Source organism: Castor canadensis, chromosome 9 (genome assembly GCF_047511655.1).
Source record: "Castor canadensis chromosome 9, mCasCan1.hap1v2, whole genome shotgun sequence".
Classification (NCBI taxonomy): Eukaryota; Metazoa; Chordata; class Mammalia; order Rodentia; family Castoridae; genus Castor; species Castor canadensis.
This window is the reverse complement of record NC_133394.1, coordinates 100185141-100203439: the sequence shown is the minus strand read 5'-3', so window position 1 is coordinate 100203439 and position 18299 is coordinate 100185141. Positions and strand designations below refer to the sequence as shown.

The 18299-nt window shown below is 36.4% G+C and overlaps 1 protein-coding gene across 5 annotated transcripts in view; it reads left to right on the top strand.

The window, feature by feature from the left end:
• Nucleotides 1-600: 600 nt before the first annotated feature.
• Ythdc1 (YTH N6-methyladenosine RNA binding protein C1) overlaps nt 601-18299 on the top strand; it is a 33478-nt gene continuing 15779 nt past the window's right edge. For 2 of the 5 annotated variants that reach the window (XM_074042078.1, XM_074042077.1), the window contains exons 1-7: nt 602-1009; nt 10823-10924; nt 11321-11649; nt 11770-12190; nt 15947-16036; nt 16492-16545; nt 17125-17219. In XM_074042078.1, the coding sequence (XP_073898179.1) occupies nt 982-1009; nt 10823-10924; nt 11321-11649; nt 11770-12190; nt 15947-16036; nt 16492-16545; nt 17125-17219 (1119 nt within the window). In that variant the 5' untranslated portion in view covers nt 602-981. Of the gene's footprint in view, nt 1010-10822; nt 10925-11320; nt 11650-11769; nt 12191-15946; nt 16037-16491; nt 16546-17124; nt 17220-18299 lie in introns of all 5 variants that reach the window. The other 3 variants (XM_074042080.1, XM_074042079.1, XM_074042081.1) reach the window with 2 other exon arrangements.

The following is an 18299-nucleotide window of genomic DNA, read 5'->3' as shown; positions in this document are numbered from 1 at the left end:
CCCCTTAGGTATGAGTCTTAACTTCACCTCGACGTAAAGACCTTTGTTTTCTTTTCCATAAAAGATCTCTTCTCACTTAACCTTTTGTTTCTTTCATAAAATTCTTCGCAATTTTAAATTTGTTTACTCCAGCCTTAAGAATATAAACTCAGACTTCCATGAGGGCAACAACAGATCCTCAACATACAAACACACACACATACACGTGTATGTATGTACACATACATACCCCCTAAAGCCTAGAAAACTATTTGCCTCTATTTGGATGTATTAGAAACCTAATAAATCCTAGCTCACTGAATTAGTGATTAGAACATTACATAACACTCATTTTTGATTCAATGTCTACTTATCTACCTATTCAAGACCTGCTAGGGCCTCCAGTAGGCGTTTTGTTGGGAAAACAGAATCGCTCGAGTGTTTGCAGCACACCATACCGGCCTAAGATCAACCAAGGCCACCTAGTCAACTGAGGAAGTAAGACTCCTTCCCAGGACATCCGGGCTACAGGGGGCAGGACGACGTGCTGACGCCACGTACGTTCCCTTGCCACCCTGCTTCCCCGCCCCTCTCCGTACTATGACGTTCCCAGAGAGGAACGGAGCGTAAACAGCGCAGGGCATTTCGGGAGCGGGATTGTTTCACGCAGGAAGCAGGCTCCATTTTAGCGCCGCCCGCCGTCGCCATATGTTTCACTTCCCTCCTTACCCCTCCCGTATTTGAACCCCAACGGGAAGACTGGGCCTAGGCCTCCGGGGACTGGAGTGAAAGGAGGGAAGGGGGAAAAGGAGAAAGGGAAGAAAGGTGACCGGAGGAGGGTGAGTGATAGAGGACAAGTGCAAAGCTCGCAGCCCGTCGGACGGACTGACGGACGGGCTCGTGCAACTGCTGCCGCGTCTGCGGCGCCCGCGCGAGTCGCGTCCGGGTGGCAGCGGCGGTGGCGGTAGCGGCGGCGGCAGCAGCGGAAGCCGGAGGGGAGCAATGGCGGCCGACAGTCGGGAGGAGAAAGGTTAGTGCGGAGAAAGGTGACTGGCGGAGGCGGGGCTGGGCAGTGGTGGTGGAGCTCGGTCGTCGTTGCCTGGCAGGGTGGGGGTTGGGGAAGTTATAGCTTGTCTCGCGCGGACCCGGTCACTCTCCCCCTCCCAGCGACACACTTGGGCTCCTTAGCAAGAAACCTGGCCTGTTCTTTCGTCCTCGGTTTCCACATGGCCCAACATTTCGTCTCGCCTTGGGGTTTTCTTTGATCTGTATTCCACTCCTGACTTTCCTTTTCGCTGTCATGGGAGAGACTGAGAAAGGAAGGGCCTGTTCTGTGTTACGGCCTCTAGGCTTATTTCCGGGTAGGATTATGCGGATTGTATTGCGTATTTTCAGACCCGCTTTTCTGTTAGGGCCAATTTTGAGAATGTATAATGCCATAATAAAGTCTAATTAAAATGAGCATATGTAAGTGGTAAGGTGGATTACTAGTCTCGAGAAATAACGTACAAGTAACTTTTGACTGTTGTATTAAATAATAGGCAAAGTGGCAAGGATTGCGTTTTGTTTCTCTTAATGCATTGGAAAGCGTAATGCTTGAAAAAATGATGTGATTTAGGCTTACCTCCCTTCCAGCCCCAGTTCTGGCAGTTCTGCTAGAAATACGTTATGCATAGCACCTCTGAGTTCCCACAGGGCACAGTTAGGAACAAATGAGTGCGGTGTAGAGTTGTAGGAATAAAATGTAAGAACTGATGTTGCTATGGTACAATGTAATTTCTTTTGAAATATTAAGTTCCCAGACCCTATCTGGATCAGTACTTGTCTGTCAAGATTGGATGCTGCCTTGACGTATTTTTCAACCCTAAAATTACCTTGGTAGCCTTGAAATAGTTACGATTGATGAAAATACGACACAGTTGCTGCCCTATATCTATCTGATTCTTCTGTGTGGCAAATTAGTTTGGGGTGGGGATTTGTTAAGTTGGCTCTAGCATCAAGTTGCATTAAGCTTGTGATACTCTCATTTTTTTAGTTTCTACAGTAGGAAAGTGTTTATGCTGTTAGGAATTGCTCAAGGATAAGGACAAGCTTGGGAAGTGGAGTGGGTGGAAATATGCTTAAGATGTCCGTGTCCTCCTAAAGCAGTTTGTTGATCAGGTTATAGCAGCTCCTTCCCCTCCCCCATCTTTAAACTAAACCCCTAAAAGTTCCCCCACTCACTTTTTTTTTTGAGAAATTCCAAAGAATGTGAACATAGGATTGCATGGTGTTAGTGAATAAAGGAAGACACTTTTTATTAGTAAAAACAGCTATTAAAATAGACCAACAAAAATTCACTCAGCATTTGATTGTCAGGGGGTAATTTATCAGTTAGGAATATGGAGTCTGGTTGTCCTGGGATGTAAGAGATAAATGAAACAAAAACATAAGTAAAGTTAAGTGCTTGACGAATATAAGTGATGATTTAAGTTTTGTTTTAGAAATAGATTTAGTGATGATAATGTCCAAATACATAAACTTTTATTTTTGAGAAGCAGTAATGCCACCTGTCAGCAATACTTAGGATAAATTTTCCAACTTTGGAAAGGTTCTTTGCCTTATTTTTTAAAACTTAATTTTCCCACAACTGAATTTCTCTATCTAAAAACCAATACATGGCCAGGCACTGGTGGCTCAATACTAGCTACTGAGGGGGCAAAGATTTGCAGGATTGAGGTTTGAAGTCAGTCTGGGCAAGTAGCTCCTGAGACCCTATCAACACAACAAAGAGAGGGACTGGCGGAGTGGTGCAGCTTGTAGAGCACCTGCCTAGCAAGCAAAGCGTGAGGCTCTGTGTTCAAACCCCAGTACCACCAGCAAAAGAAAGCAAAACAAAAAAACCCTGATACACATGCTTATCTTTAGAATTTAGAACAAAGATTATCTCTGGGCTGCTGAAAAAGGTAGTAATTTATTGGAGGTGCTAGTGTATCATTTACTCTATCATGGTCAAATATCTAGTACTTGTCTGTCTCATATTTAAACAAGGAAAAATAGAAAACTTTAAATTTTACTATCATCAGTTACAAGAAACGTTAGGAAATTATAAAGCTAAACCCTGCAAAAGTCTTGCTTCAAACTTAAGTTCCCTTAATTATTCTGTAAACAGGATAAGAGCTTGATTGAAAAAATAAGTCCAACTTGCAGAAATTTGCTATTACTATATGCTAATTATAGAACCATTAAAAGATTCTTGGTCATAGACTCCTTGCATTATTGGGCCTTGCATATTAACTCTGTAATCAACATACACCAATTTCTATAATATTCCTATGGTACACCTAAAAGCTGAATCCTATGTTACTAGACAAAGTGCCAGCTTCCTGTTATTCCTGTGTAGGCTATTAATGTAAATGCTTTCTGTGTGTGTGTGTGTGTGTGTGGTGCTGGGGATTAAATCCAGGGCTCCTTGCACATACTAGACAAGCCCTCAACTACCAGGCTGCATCCCTAGCCCCATTTTTTTTCCTCCTGCTCAATATTGGGCTTCCCACTTGCTAAGTAGACATGTCAGGGCTCCACTTCTTGAACCAGACCTCTAGTCTCCCAGCCCCATTTTTTTTTTTTAATTAGAAGGAAATATGCATCTTTTCTGTTACTATAAACATCTTGTATACATTTTATTTCTTAAGCTTTTACAAAGTTCTTTACAAAGAGCTCTTCTAAACGTTCAATCTAAAATACGTATAATTTGCACATTACCAGACTGGAAGCTTCACGGGGGCAAAGAGTATGTTTGTCTCCTTTACCATGTTCCTTTTGTATAGTAATTGTGTCTCTATACCTTAAGTATTTACATTGTTGGACATCATTAATAACTGAGTTGTTCAGTAGAGTGCAGTGTGCAATCCAAAGGTAAGTTTCTCAGTTTCTTTACACACACACAAACATACATGTACATAGTTATACACATATATGCATACATACATCATACTGCAGCCCTTACTGTTTCTTAGGATAAAACTGCTTTTCCTGTTCACTTTAGTTATGGTATACAAAACTTAGAGTATATAATTGACATCCCCGTTCTTTTTTTGTAAAGTCTCATGATAGAAGTAAAGTGGGAGATTAAAGATGCTACCCGCTTTTTGGAGAGAAAGAAATTTTGATGGGATGGAAAAATCCAAGACTCTGGACTTCATTTAGAAAAATTATATATATTTAAAAAAATTTTAATTAGTATATTATGATTGTACAAGGGGTTTCACTGTGATGTTTCCATGTATGTGTACAATGTACTCTGGTTTGGTTCATCCCCTCCAATATTTTCCCTCTTCCCCTTTCCCCTTCTTAAAATGATTTTGACAGGTTTCAGTGTCATGGCCTACACCTTGAGCCACTCTACCTGCCCTTTTTTGTATTAGGTTTTTGTGAGATAGGGTCTCACAAACTGTTATCCCAGGCTCGCTTCAACCTTGATCCTCCTGATTTCTGCCTACTGAGTATCTAGGATTACAGGCATGAGCCACACCAGTACCTTCAGTTTTTTTGAGGTTGTTTTGCATCAATATTACTAGGGGTTTAAGACATACATGCATTTTAGAGTCAGGCAGGTAAACTTACTGTTTAACACAATAGGTAACAGGTAATGTTTAAAAAAATTAAAAAGTAGGCATGCTCAGTGTTCAGACAGTGCTAATAAAAAACACGAGGCAGTAACAGAGCATCTCATGCAAAGCCTTTTATTAACTTTTCTGTGTCTTGACAGAAGACTGCTAGGGCTGCTCTTCTGGTTATTTTCAGGTGAGAATCTGGGTGCCTAATCAGTAGTCCTTTAGGGAAAAAAAAAAAAAAAGAAAGCTCAAGATCTTTGTTACAGGGGAAAAATAAGTGGGTTGGCATTTTCAAAAACAAAGCATCCAATAGATGGATTCATTCTGTTAACTGTTAATAACTTTTGATAGATTTGAATTTTAGTTCTAAAAGGAAATTTTTGTTGAATGAAAGTGTTATTTCATTGAACTAATTTGTTACACTAGCACATTTTGAAAAATCTTGTGACATCTTAATTTTGAAACACAAAATGGGCATTAAAAGAAATTTCAAGTTTATAGTGCTTTAAACCTATAGAAAATGATCTAAAACACTATTAAGGTAGTTTAAATAAAGTCACTCTAGAACTAATGGATATTATTTGATTTCTTAGAGATAATTACTTCTTTCCAATAAAGATATGGCAATGATAAACATAGTCTTTAACAGCAGCTTGTGAGAGTGTTAAAGTAATGTTTCCCAGCAGGGTGCCAGGTAATCCTAGCTACTGAGGAGGCAGACATCAGGAGGATCACAGTTCAAAGCCAGATGAGGAAAATAGTTTCTGAGATCCCATCTCAAAAAAAACTCATCGCAGGAAAGGGCTGCAGGAGTGGCTCAAGGTGTAGACCCTGAGTTCAAGCCCTGGTACTACAAATAAATAAATAAATAAAAATGTTTCCTTTCTTTAGAACTAATTTATTCCAACTTGAATCCGGGGGAGTGGCTCAAGTGGTAGAGTGCCTGCCTTGCAAGCATGTGGCCCTGAGTTCAAACCCTTGAACCACCAAAAACAAACAAAACTCCCCCAGTTCATTCCAGGTTGAAAAATGAACAAAGTATACTTTTTCTAGTCATGAAGAAAGTCACCAGAGGAAGGAGATTAGTTTTAGTCATGTCTAGTATTAGAACTTTCATTGTCTTTGTTTTTTCTTTTTCTTTTTTTTTTGTGGTGCTGGCTGTTGAATTCAGAGCCTAGACAGGCCCTCTACCACTTGAGCCACTTTGCCAGCCCTCTTATTGACCTTTTTAAACCATTTTTTGGTTTTAAAAAGTATCCTTAATATTTGCAATTAAAATTTTTAAGGAGGGAGGGATGAGTGGTAAGTGGACCTGACCAAAGTATACTGTAAGCATATGTGGAATCATCATGATGAAATCCCTATTATTATTAATGTATGCTAATTGAAAAACTAAATTAAAAAATAGTTTGGAAAGCATCTTCCACTTTGCCATTTCTCCCAGCAATAAGGAAGTATATCCTCCCTTTGAACCTTCTTGGCTTTTATTGTCTCTATGAATAAAATTCCGTGGTAGTGTTACTGGGTTCTAACTAGTTCTTTCTTTATTGGGACATACACATTTAGAACCCTAAATCAACAATAGATCCTCTTATCCTGAAACTGCCATGAAGGGGTTACCATAAGAAATGCCTAGAAGTCCATAGGCTTGTTAAGCAGGCACTCTGCCACTTAAGCCATTCCACCAGCCTTTTTTTGTGTTGAGTATTTTGGACATAGGGTCTCAGGAACTGTTTGCCTGGGCTGGCTTCAAACCATGATCCTCCTGATTTCTGCCTCCTGTGTAGGTAGGATTATAGACATGAACTACCTGTGCCTAGCTGATCTTTTTATTCTTGATGCCTCTTATTAGCGGTTAAGAAATTGGAGCTTAGAAAGGCTGAAAATTTCTCAGTATCTAGCTCTTAAGGGATAATCCAGGTTACTTCACCTCTAAATCTCTTCTCTATACATCCTATTTCAATGAATATGTAAATGGTTTCAGTGATGGAAAAAATAATTTAAAATGTGATCATTTATATCAGGTCAGCAAAACTTTTTATAAGGGTTATATAGGCTCTGTGAGCCACAAAAATTCTGGGCTATGTATTCTTTATAATACCTTCAAAAGCATAAAAACCATTTTTATAAATAGCAGGCCATACAGAAGCAGGCTATGGGTCAACTTTGTCCTACAGGATTTAGTTTGCCAATTTTTGATAGAGCTACAGTTTTAAGCTAGTTGCACAGTTAACTTGTTGATATTATAGACTATGATATGGATAAAACTATGTATTCCATCAAGTGAAGATGTTCTAGTTGACCTTCAATACAAAGTAAATTTAAAATACTAGAATGTTGGTGTTATGGGGCTGTGTAGTGCAGTAATTTGAAATTAATATTATGCATACTACCTTTTAATATTTTGCATTCACGTTGAGTCTGTTGTACTTTGTTTAAAGATGTGTTTAATGTTCCCCCATGTAATTGTAGATTTAGAAAACCTGAACTCAACTTTTTTTTCCTTTTTTTTTTAATAACAGTATTGGGGCTTGACCTCAGGACCTTCACATTGAGCCACTCCACCAGCCCTATTTTTGTTGAAAGGTTTTTCGAGATAGGGTCTCACTGAACATTTGCCTGGGCTGGCTTTGTTGAACTGCAGTACTCCTGATCTCTGCCTCCTTAGTAGCTAGGATTACAGGCATGAGCCACTGGTACCCGCCCTTATTCTTTTTTTTTTTTCTTCTGGTGGCACTGGGGTTTGAACTCAGGGCCTCACCCTTGCTAGGCAGGCCCTCTATCTCTGGAGGCACTCCACCACCCTCTGAACTCAACTTTTATCTGTCTGTACTAACTAGTGTATTTGATTAGTTTGTACTTCTGTTTCTTCAATTTATCTGCAAAGTAATGGATGTTAAATGTGTTTTATTTGTGTGGTGTATATCCATCCATAGGATATATGTGAAAGTGGTAAAATATTAAAGTGGCAAGATGTGTTATTAAGTAATTGTTGGTTAGTATTTGTTAGCTTGAAAAGGTTTGCAGGTGCTTTCTGAAAGTGCAAGTAATACCTGAATTTGAATTTGTTAAAACTTTTAAACTATAAAATGGCTTTTTATTGGTGAATTATGAGTTAGATTTGCTATTAATATTTATATTAATAAAAAATAATAATATTTTTATATTATTGTACTGGAAGTGCATTGTAACGTTTACAAAAGTTCTTATAGTATATCATAGTTGAATTTACCATATATTTCCACCATCTTCACCCTCCTACACCCCTTCCTGATATTCCTCCCCCATCACTGGTACTAAACTCCAGACAGGACCTGATTTATGTTCCTGTCCTTCATTTTTGGGAAAAGAAAAAAAAAGATTTGGCTTAAGATATCTATATAGTTTCATTATGACATTTTCATGTATATATGTATTGTATCTCGAATTGGTTCATCCCCTCCATTTTTCTTCTTTCTACCTTAGTTCTGTTATGGTGATTATAGTAAGTTTAAAAACTCTATGTTCATTCTTGTATAGAAAATACACCACCCATATTACCTTCTTCCTTCTTTTACTCCCTCTCCCCTATTAGTGCCCTCCTCTTAGAATGACCTGTTTTTCATTCTTGTCCTTCATTGTTTAGGTGTCTGTTGGTCAGTGGGAATTTTGCCTGTACGTCCATTGTGTTTAAGTCAGTGTAACACCCTTTACTGTGTTTACTCCTTTTCCCTATCCTGTATTTTCAGGATAACAGTTTTCAGCATGTTTCCTTCTGTCTTGTTCCTTCATAGCTGGGATGTATTTCATTATTATTCACTATCTTTCCTTTTCCTCCTCCGTTTGGTCTCCTCTACTGGTCCCACTTTTTGATATTTCTATGTGTGTATAATATTGCTTGTATTTGTATTTGGCCTGTATTGTCATTAATATTTAAATTGTGTATATTTTTTCTTTCGGGCAGGCACTCTACCACTTGAGCTGTATTCCATCAGCTGTTTTTCTATATTAAATTTAGCATATATGAAGTGTATAATTTCATGTAAATGTTCAGGTTTTTGGGGGTGTATTTCCAATAGAAATTAGTGATTTCATGAGAAGATTTATCACTATTTGCCTATTTTGTGATATTTTAGCGTTTTTGTCTTTTACAAGTATATTTGATTCTGTTGGAATTGTTGGTTCTGACTTTTTACTGATCAGAGAACTTTGAGTCCGTAATCATTAAACATCTGTAAAACTTGGATTATTTCTATCAAACAATTTAGTTTTTATAGTATTTTCCACCATTTAAGTCTTGAGGGGATTTTGTCTTCAGTGAAAACAAATCTAGATGCAGGATGCCTTCATGTTCAACACATCCTGATTCTCAATAACATTTTAAAAAAATAAGGAATGCTGGGAGTGATGGTCCATGACTATAATCCCAGGTACATGGGAGGTGCAAGCAGGAGGATTTGGAGTTGCATAGACCTTGTCTCAAAAACAAAAGGGCTAGGAATGTAGTGCAGTTGGGAGAGTACTGCGTGGCATGTACAGGGCCTTAGGTTGAATCCCCAGCACCACAAAAGCAACCCCTCTCCCCTCACACACCTTAAACACACACACACACACACAAAACAATTCATGTAATACTTACAAATTTAAAAACATGGCAAAGTACAAGTAAACATTAATACCACTCAGATCTGTTGCTGTGCCATTACAAACAGTATTCTTTAAGTATCATTCTTAAATAGAAACATTTCCATTTTCTGTGTAATCTTTCTTCCTATCTTACTGTTGATACCTACTGTTTCAGGTATCTTTAGTCACTGATTTCCTTTCCCCTTTTGTGAAGTTTGAGTCTCAATCTAATCCACTTATTGACCCCAACTTATTAACCTTACTGTGCTTTGAGAGTGCTTTGCTTTTTGGTGGTAGCAATAAATACAGTTAATGTGTCTCATCAGTTTTTAAGCCTTTATACTTCCTTTGCCCAGCTTAAATTTGGAAAAAAATTATTTTTACACGGAAGGTTAAAGTTCAAAATATTTACTGTTAGTGTAATAAATATAATTTAAAAAACTATTTAAAGTGGTATTTGCATATATTTCTAAGACTTATTTTGTCCTATTAGACTGGTTTGGGGGTAGGGAGGAAAAAGTGAGTTTTAAGTTTTGGTCATCATTGAATATGTCAAAATAGTTGTAGTTGAGTTCTGAACAACTTATTCCTTCATAGTTCATACGAGCAGGCTCCAAACTTCTTTGTATAGCACATCATTAGGGTTTTTTTTTTCCCCCTTTATCTTTTTTTATTTGTATATATGTATTTTTTTGAGATAGGGTCTCATACAGCCCAGGTTGGCCTGGCACTGGTGATCCTCCTGCCTTAGCCTTAACTGCATTTAAAATTAAGCCTTATAACTTTATTTTGATATAGTTTCAGGTAAACAGAATAACTGCTGGAATAGTGTAAAGAATTTTCTTGCTTTCTGCAGCCATGTTTTGTAAATGTTACCATTTTATCACATTTGTGTTTCTGTCAATTGTTAGTGTGCCCCCCCCACACTTCCTCTCCCAGTTATCCCCTCTCCCAGTAAGTGCTCCATCCCCAAGTGTATGTATGTGGATATGTACACACATGCCTACTTTTTTTCTTGAACTGCTTATCAATTTGCAGGATGCATCTTTGCCCCTAAATACTTACGTCTTTCATAAAAATAATTTTCTTTTACTTAACTAACAGTACTATCAAAATCACTAAGTTAACATTGATACTATAATATATAGACTTAGATTTCACCAGTTATGTCTCACATGTGACTATCTTCAGTTATGTCTTTTGTCTGCTTTAACATGGTGTAATGTCTTAGTTTTTGTGTTTCATGTATTTGGATGCCCTTTTATTTGGGTTTGTCTGATGTTTCCTCATATATAAGTTCAGACTTTGCATTCTGTATAGGAATGTCATAGAAGTATTCTGTTCTCAGTGCATCATCCCAGGAGGTGTATAACATTGATTTGTCTCATTGGTGATACTAAATTTGATTACTTTATTAAGCTAGTGCCTACCATCTTTTCATACCTATGTGGTATGTATTTTTGGCTTTGTAGATAAGAACTCTTTATACATTCTTTACTTTAATTGTTTTACAGGCATAATCTTGTATCTCAATCCTGAATTAAAAACTCTTTAATGATTATGGCTTCATACTTAGTAAGTACTCAGAAATAAATGCTTTATGATACTGATTTGTTCCTATCATATTTTAAATTTGTTTGCAGATGGAGAACTTAATGTTCTAGATGATATATTGACTGAAGTACCAGAACAGGATGATGAACTGTATAATCCAGAGAGCGAACAAGATAAAAATGAGAAAAAGGGTAAGTGTTCTATTATTTTTGTCAAAATAACAGTGGAAGTGGAAGGCTATTGCATTTCTTAAGAAAATGTCTTGTGCTTTTATATTTGTTCATTGGTACAGTTAATGCCAAAAGTCCATAATAAACTGTTCCACATAATGGATCCTATTCCATATGAATAAGAGTAATTTTTTTTTTTTTGCGTACATGAAACTCTTCAAGTATATGGATTTATTAGTTCAATGGTTGAAAAGCTCACTTTTCTTTTAGATTAATTCTGAAGTAAAAATATTTCAGAAGACACTTTAAAGAAACGAGACATTTTTCTCCCTGATGTACATTGTCTGTAAATATTGGGTGAAATATAATAGAATACTGCAAATACTTTTACATGACTTTTTAAATTATATTTTAAAGGCTCAAAAAGAAAAAGTGACCGAATGGAATCTACTGATACCAAGCGACAAAAACCTTCTGTCCATTCAAGACAATTGATTTCTAAGCCACTAAGCTCATCTGTTAGCAATAACAAAAGAGTAGTTAGTGCAAAAGGAAAGTCAGTCACAGAGTATAAAACTGAGGAATATCAAAGATCTGAAAGAAACAAGCGTCTAGATGCTGATCGGAAAATTCGTCTGTCAAGTAATGCCTCCAGAGAATCTTACAAGAGTCAACCTGAAAAAACTTGTCTACGAAAAAGGGATCCTGAAAGAAGGGCCAAATCTCCTACACCAGATGGTTCTGAGGTAGTAAATATTATTGCAGATATAAAACAGAAAGCAGTTCTTTTTGAGGCTTAGAACTATTTATTCACCTTGACCTTGTCTGTTATATGACTGCTGATTCCCTTTTTCTTTAAACATCAGAGAATTGGGCTTGAAGTTGACAGACGTGCAAGCAGATCCAGCCAGTCTTCAAAGGAAGAAGTGAACTCTGAAGAATATGGCTCTGACCATGAGACTGGCAGCAGTGGTTCTTCTGATGAGCAAGGCAACAACACTGAGAATGAGGAAGAAGGAGTGGAGGAAGATGTAGAGGAAGACGAAGAGGTAGAAGAAGATGCAGAAGAAGATGAGGTGGATGAAGATGGAGAGGAAGAGGAGGAAGAAGAAGAGGAGGAGGAGGAGGAGGAGGAAGAGGAAGAAGAAGAATATGAACAGGATGAGAGAGACCAGAAGGAAGAGGGAAATGATTATGACACTCGAAGTGAGGCCAGTGACTCTGGTTCTGAGTCTGTTTCCTTCACAGATGGATCTGTCAGATCTGGTTCAGGCACAGATGGGTCAGGTACTACTTTTTATATGTAAAACTGTCTTTTTGTTGTTTTTAAGGATTTGTTTTGTTTTTGAATGTGTTTAAATTGAAGTATGTGATTTTTGAGACAGTAGGGGAATTGTCTTGTGATCTTTTATATTTTTGTGCTACTGAATATTATAAATATATTTGAAAAATTTTGAATATAATTTATACATTTAGTAAAGATATTTCCAGGTTACAAAATTGATTGGTTAGAAGCATAGGACCAATTGTTTATATAGAAATGTGAATTTCAGGTTTTAATGTTGTAGGTTCTTAATTTTCAGAGTCAACCACAGCTTATTTCAATACTTACATACTTGAAGTATACTCACATGTAATTCCACTAGGTATTACAACATTTCTCATATAATTCTCTGAAATTTTCAGTATGTGACAACCGAACCACTTCTTTCTTTTGCCCTCGGGGAGCACAAAGTTTTCTTCCAATTCTATGTGTGCGAGTTAACTGACTGGGTCAGGGTCTGTAGAGGGCTAAGGTGTCAAGGTACAGAATGGAAAAGTTCTTATGGGAAGAGATAGTATAAGAGCCCTCTTAGGTCATCTCTTTAATACCGTCTGTCCTACCTCTTTATCCTATCTGATCTGTGAGACAAAAATGTAAATCTAGTTGATAGTAATCAGTCCTAGTGGCCCAGTCTTGGGAAATTCAGAGTATACAAAAAAGAGCAGTCAGGGACTTATAGACCTCTGTCTACTGTATGGTGATTATAGTCTCATGCTCCTCTTCTGTCAAGATCCTATTACATTTGCTACGTAAGCAAAATGTACTCAACATTACAATACAAAGAAATTTCTATTGTTTGCAACTATAGTTTCGTTATTGTGGAATTTTTCTTAGTAGTGCATTAGTAATCGCTTCCCCATTTTTTAGTAGCATATATTAGTTGTACAAAGGGATTTCACTGTGATTTTTCCATATATTTATACAGTGTACTCTGATTCACTTTTACCCCCTTGGCTCATCCCTCCTCATGCCTTCTGAAAATAATTTCAATAGGTTTCATTGTTCTACTTTCATACATGTGTGTAAAGTACATCAGCTATGTTTACCACTTTACACCCGCTCCTTTCACACACTACCCCCTCTCCTTTCATACTCTACCCTCCTCTTGCTCATCCCAACTCCCAAGAACCTGTTTTACATTCCTGTCATTTGTTTTCATTTGTTTTTAAGGCAGAAAGGATGAATGTTCACTTACTATGAAGAATGTGTGAAACCATCTTTGGGGTGGGGAATGTTACAGGAATCTTTCCTTTGGTATCTCTGTTAGGAATATTGTGTTCTTAGTCTTGAATTTTTGTGTTGTGTTGTTAAGTCAAACAGTGGGGACTTACTTAATGGATAGGACCTGGAATCAGTGTTTTTTCTTTCTTTTTTTGTGAGCCATGCCTCCAACCCAGTAATTTGCATTTTTAACAAACTATGTCATACCAGTACTATAGCAGGGTACTTGATACTTTTGTAGAAAAGAAATTTCAGATTAAATGGTGTCCTGTACTTTTATAATATGGTGTCCTGTACTTTTATAATAAATCAGTATTAAAATTCTGTTAATAGATTTATTGTCTCAAAAGAGGTACCCGTAACTCTTACTTATCTTAAGGAAAATTTCCTATGTGGAACCTACTTTAGATGCTATATTTAATATGCAGGGGATAATTTTTCTTATAGTTTCTCTTCATACTGCATGGAAGAAAAATTTGAATGTAAGGGATTCCATTTGCCTTTAATATTATAAATTTTCTAGACTCCAGTATATTTTGCTTGTTTTTCCTTAGACTTTTTAGTGACTTACAAGAGTAACACTCTGGTTGATAAACTTTGCTAGATGAATTTTGTTCTTTTGACCTGAGAGTAATTGTTCGGGAAGAGGCCGTGCACTTAAGAATAGTGGAAATAGCTCGTGCAAATGTGGTGAAAATTCCTTGAGGATTGCTCATACTAATGGCAGCTGAAATAGTATATAAAATCATTGGGCAGTATCAGCAATGAGATGTTTTACCTTTTCAGGCTGATGAATTTGTGATATTTGAACTCTTGAAATACCCAATGAGAAAAAATTAACCATACCACAATTACTTGATTTGAAAAAAAAAAAAAAAACTGGGCTGGGGCATGGCTCAAGGTGGTAGATTGCCCAGCAAGTGCAAGATTTGAGTTCAAACCCCAGTGCTGCAAAAAAAAGAGCAAATGCTAACTAGATCTAGATCCCCCTTTCAAGAATAGTAATAAGTATCTTTTCCATTCACTCAATAAGACAGGGTTTGTACTATCAAGAGAGAAGACCGGCCTTTTGGGTATTTTTATTATATAATAAAAAGTTTTTTTATATAAAAATTTTTATTAGGATATATTTGTTATACAGGGGGGCATTCACAGTGACAATTCTGATTAAGTTTATATTGGACATTGGTTAGATCACCCCCATTGTCTCTCCCCCTCAACCCTCTCCCGCCCCACTTAAAGCAATTGTAAGAGGTTTCTTTGTTCTATTTCATACAAGTATATGAAGTTCATCAACCATACACCCTCACATAATCTCCTTCATTCATCCTCCCCTCTCCCACTAGTATCCTCCCTCCCCCCCCCCCCCCGTACCTATTTTATAGTCCTGTCATTCATTATTAATATTTAAGTTGATGCTCAAAGGGGTTTTTCAATTTATCTCCACTATGGGTATACTTTACTTTGACCTGAATCTATGTTCTGGCACTGAGTAGCTGTGGGAACGTGGCCATGTTCTTGGTTGAGGTTTCCTCATCTGTCAATGAGAATATCTCATAAACTTGCTCTGAGAATTAAGGAAAGCAATTTACTAAGGGCTTTTAAGTAGTTAGCTGTTATTGTATAATATGATAACATATGCATGGTCACTGAATATTCTTTCCCAGCTTTCCATTGCTTTTGTAAAGGTAAAGTGTATGCATTTTTCTCCCTTCATATCCTCCTTACCCAGCTGAAGAGTAAAGGAGTTTATCATGGTATGATGTCTAAAGTTCTAAATTAAGCTTGAAATTGTTCTTACATGATGGGTAATCTAAACCTTTTTTGTCTACTGAAGATTCTTGATTTTCTTGTGGAAGCACACAGAGTGTCATTAAGACTTTAGTGATAAATTTTAAATTACAAAATAAGAGAAGTAATTCAGCAAGGAAATGGTAAAGAAGAATGGAATTGAAGACAAAAAATATGTTTTGGCCTCAGAAAGGAATCACTAATTTATATTGGTGTACTTTTTTTCCTCCAGTTGAAAAGCTATCAGTTCTGGTACTCCTCAACTGTCTTAGGAGACATAGTTGGAATTGTTTTGAAGATGGTAGCATAGTTAAGACTAGCAAAGAAAAGAACTTAAAACAGTCCTTGCTATGTGGTGTATAGAAAGGACACAGTAAATTTTATGGAAAAAACTTAATATTTGCTTTACAGATTTCCCCTCCTCTTTGAAAATTTACTCATTTCCATCTTTATATATAGGACAATGAAGTACATACATGGTATCTCAGCTACATCCATGTGTTTTTCTGTTTGAAACTGGTAAGACAAAATGTCCTTAGCTTTTAAATATTATCTTCAAAATGGGGGATGAGAATAAAAGTAAGCAGTGACTAATACCTTAAGAGCTGTGCAAAAACCAGATATATAATGGTATGTCCTTTGAATACCTATGCTAGTTTCTATGTTGTGATACTTTTAACTCTTGTTGAATGTTTTCAATGTTTTAGATGAGAAAAAGAAGGAAAGGAAGAGAGCTCGAGGCATATCACCAATTGTTTTTGATAGAAGTGGAAGCTCTGCATCAGAGTCCTATGCAGGTAATGTGTTTACTTTTTTTGTGCTCATATTCTGACTGATTCTAATGTAATCTGCTTTAGAAAGTGTGTGGAGGCTGTAGTTTAGTGTGAACTTGTTGTCCATTAGTACTGATTTTTGGCATGTTCAGTGTAATAATTGTAGAGGAAACTAAGCTTTTTCTTATTTTAATCTTCTGTTACTGCTTAAGTGGAATTTTCACTTTTTTTTCCTTGGAAGATGATGATTCAGTGACTAGTTTTCTGAGTGGGAAACTGTTCAAATACATTTTTTAAAAAATTCAAACAACCCAAAAAGCAAAACACTCGTACACATTGAGAAGTACATTTTTGTGTGTGTGGGTGCGCCAGGAAGAATAATTTATCTTGAATGAGAATTTTATGTGACAAGACTGTAGAAATTTTGTCTTACCTCTATTAAAGCACAATCTGAACAAATGTACTTTGGCTAAATACAGGTTCAGAAAAGAAGCATGAGAAATTATCATCTTCCGTTCGTGCTGTCCGAAAAGGTATCATTTAAATTTGAAATTGTTTTCATTGCATGCTCCATAAAGTCATTATTTTGCCTATTGGTTCTCCATTAATAGTTGGTTTAATGTAGTAATGTTCCGATATATTAAGGAAAAAAAATAATATAATTTAGACTAGAAAAGCTCCATGCTCCTTGTTTACTTTTTACTGCTTATCTTTCAGAATAATACCAAACCTTTCAGATACTAGCTTTTGGATGTAATAAGATGGCGTTTTTGTTTAATGGTCTATAATCAATATTTCAGTGACTCTGATAAAAATCTATGAAACTTGCAGGCCCCCTTCCACCCCCCCCAAAAATACCTTGTAGCCACTTTTATTCTTGGGTATAGATCTGATATATCGGAATATCACTAGATTAGGTTTACTTTCTTGCAAAATGCTGGTTGTCTTTTCTTAGCTTTGCTTTATTTTATGTTGTGGCTTAGGTTGAATGGGTGATGGTTGAGCTTTAAGAGTTTAGCTGGGTTGTGGAAGACTAATTTTAGTTACTATTGTTTATACTCCTTTGTAGGATGATGATCTGAGGTTAATTAGTTTGGATTTCTTTTTTTCAGATCAAACCAGTAAACTCAAATATGTCCTTCAGGATGCAAGATTTTTCCTCATAAAGAGTAACAACCATGAAAATGTGTCTCTTGCCAAAGCTAAGGTATTAGCATCAGTTCTATTGAAACTATCCTAATATGGAAATATTTAAATGGGAAGTTAGACTTGAATTATCTAGTAATGTAAAATGCTGTGATTTTCATTAAAATTATTAAAGATCCAGTTGCCACTCAGGATCTGATTTATGGTTATTTGGAAACTTGATAGTAATTTAAGTAAAGTATGATTTTAGAAGTCACAGTATTCAATGTTGACAACTGTTATACTGCGAAAGATTGATTTCTGTTCATTTTTATTTCTATATCCAGTTAATATATTGTGCTAACATGTAATAGCTGTTTTAGTTAGCCGATGTTTGTCTTATGTTGCTGTTTGCTTTACATCATGAGCTTCTTTTGAGAAGTCATTCCATTAAGAGGAGGGTTTGATTTTTTTAGAAGAGCACTTGGATTTAGAAGAAATGGAAAAGATAGCTTTAAAGGCCCAACCCAGACTATTTAAAAAAAAAAAAAGAAGAAGATATGTCCAGTAGCTGTGATTGTAAGATCCTAATTTTCTTTTTAAGGAAATCCAAAAATACATTTGTGTGAGACATGAGCTGTTGTAATATCTTGCAATTTTTGGTTTAAATTGAGCAATAACATTTCTGTCTATCAGAATGTTAAAGTTTAAATATTTTTCCAACCATATTTCTGTTGGTATTAATAGTCTGTTTTTATTTATTTCTTTTGGTGGTACTGGGGTGTGAACTCAGGACTTCATGCTTGTAAGCCACTCTACCAGCCCTGTGATTCTAACTTGAGTGAATGATTCCATAAAACTTTACAAACAAGGCAACAATGTGCCAAATAGACCATCTGGTCATCTTGTATTCAGTTCTTTAGCTGAAGTAGATTTAAGCTGAAGTAATCGAACACTTAGTGTGCATGAAAACATGAATAGATTGGTATGAACAGTTTAAAAGTTTCTGCCCTGCCTTACCATTCCATCTCTTTTTATCTTTCAGGAAGAGGAGTTATATTCTAGCTCTGGGTAAAAAAAAGGCTTCTTCAACTTTGATACATATAAATTTCAACTTAACTATAAAAGCTTTTGGAATTATGGTTCGACTACTAAAAATCAT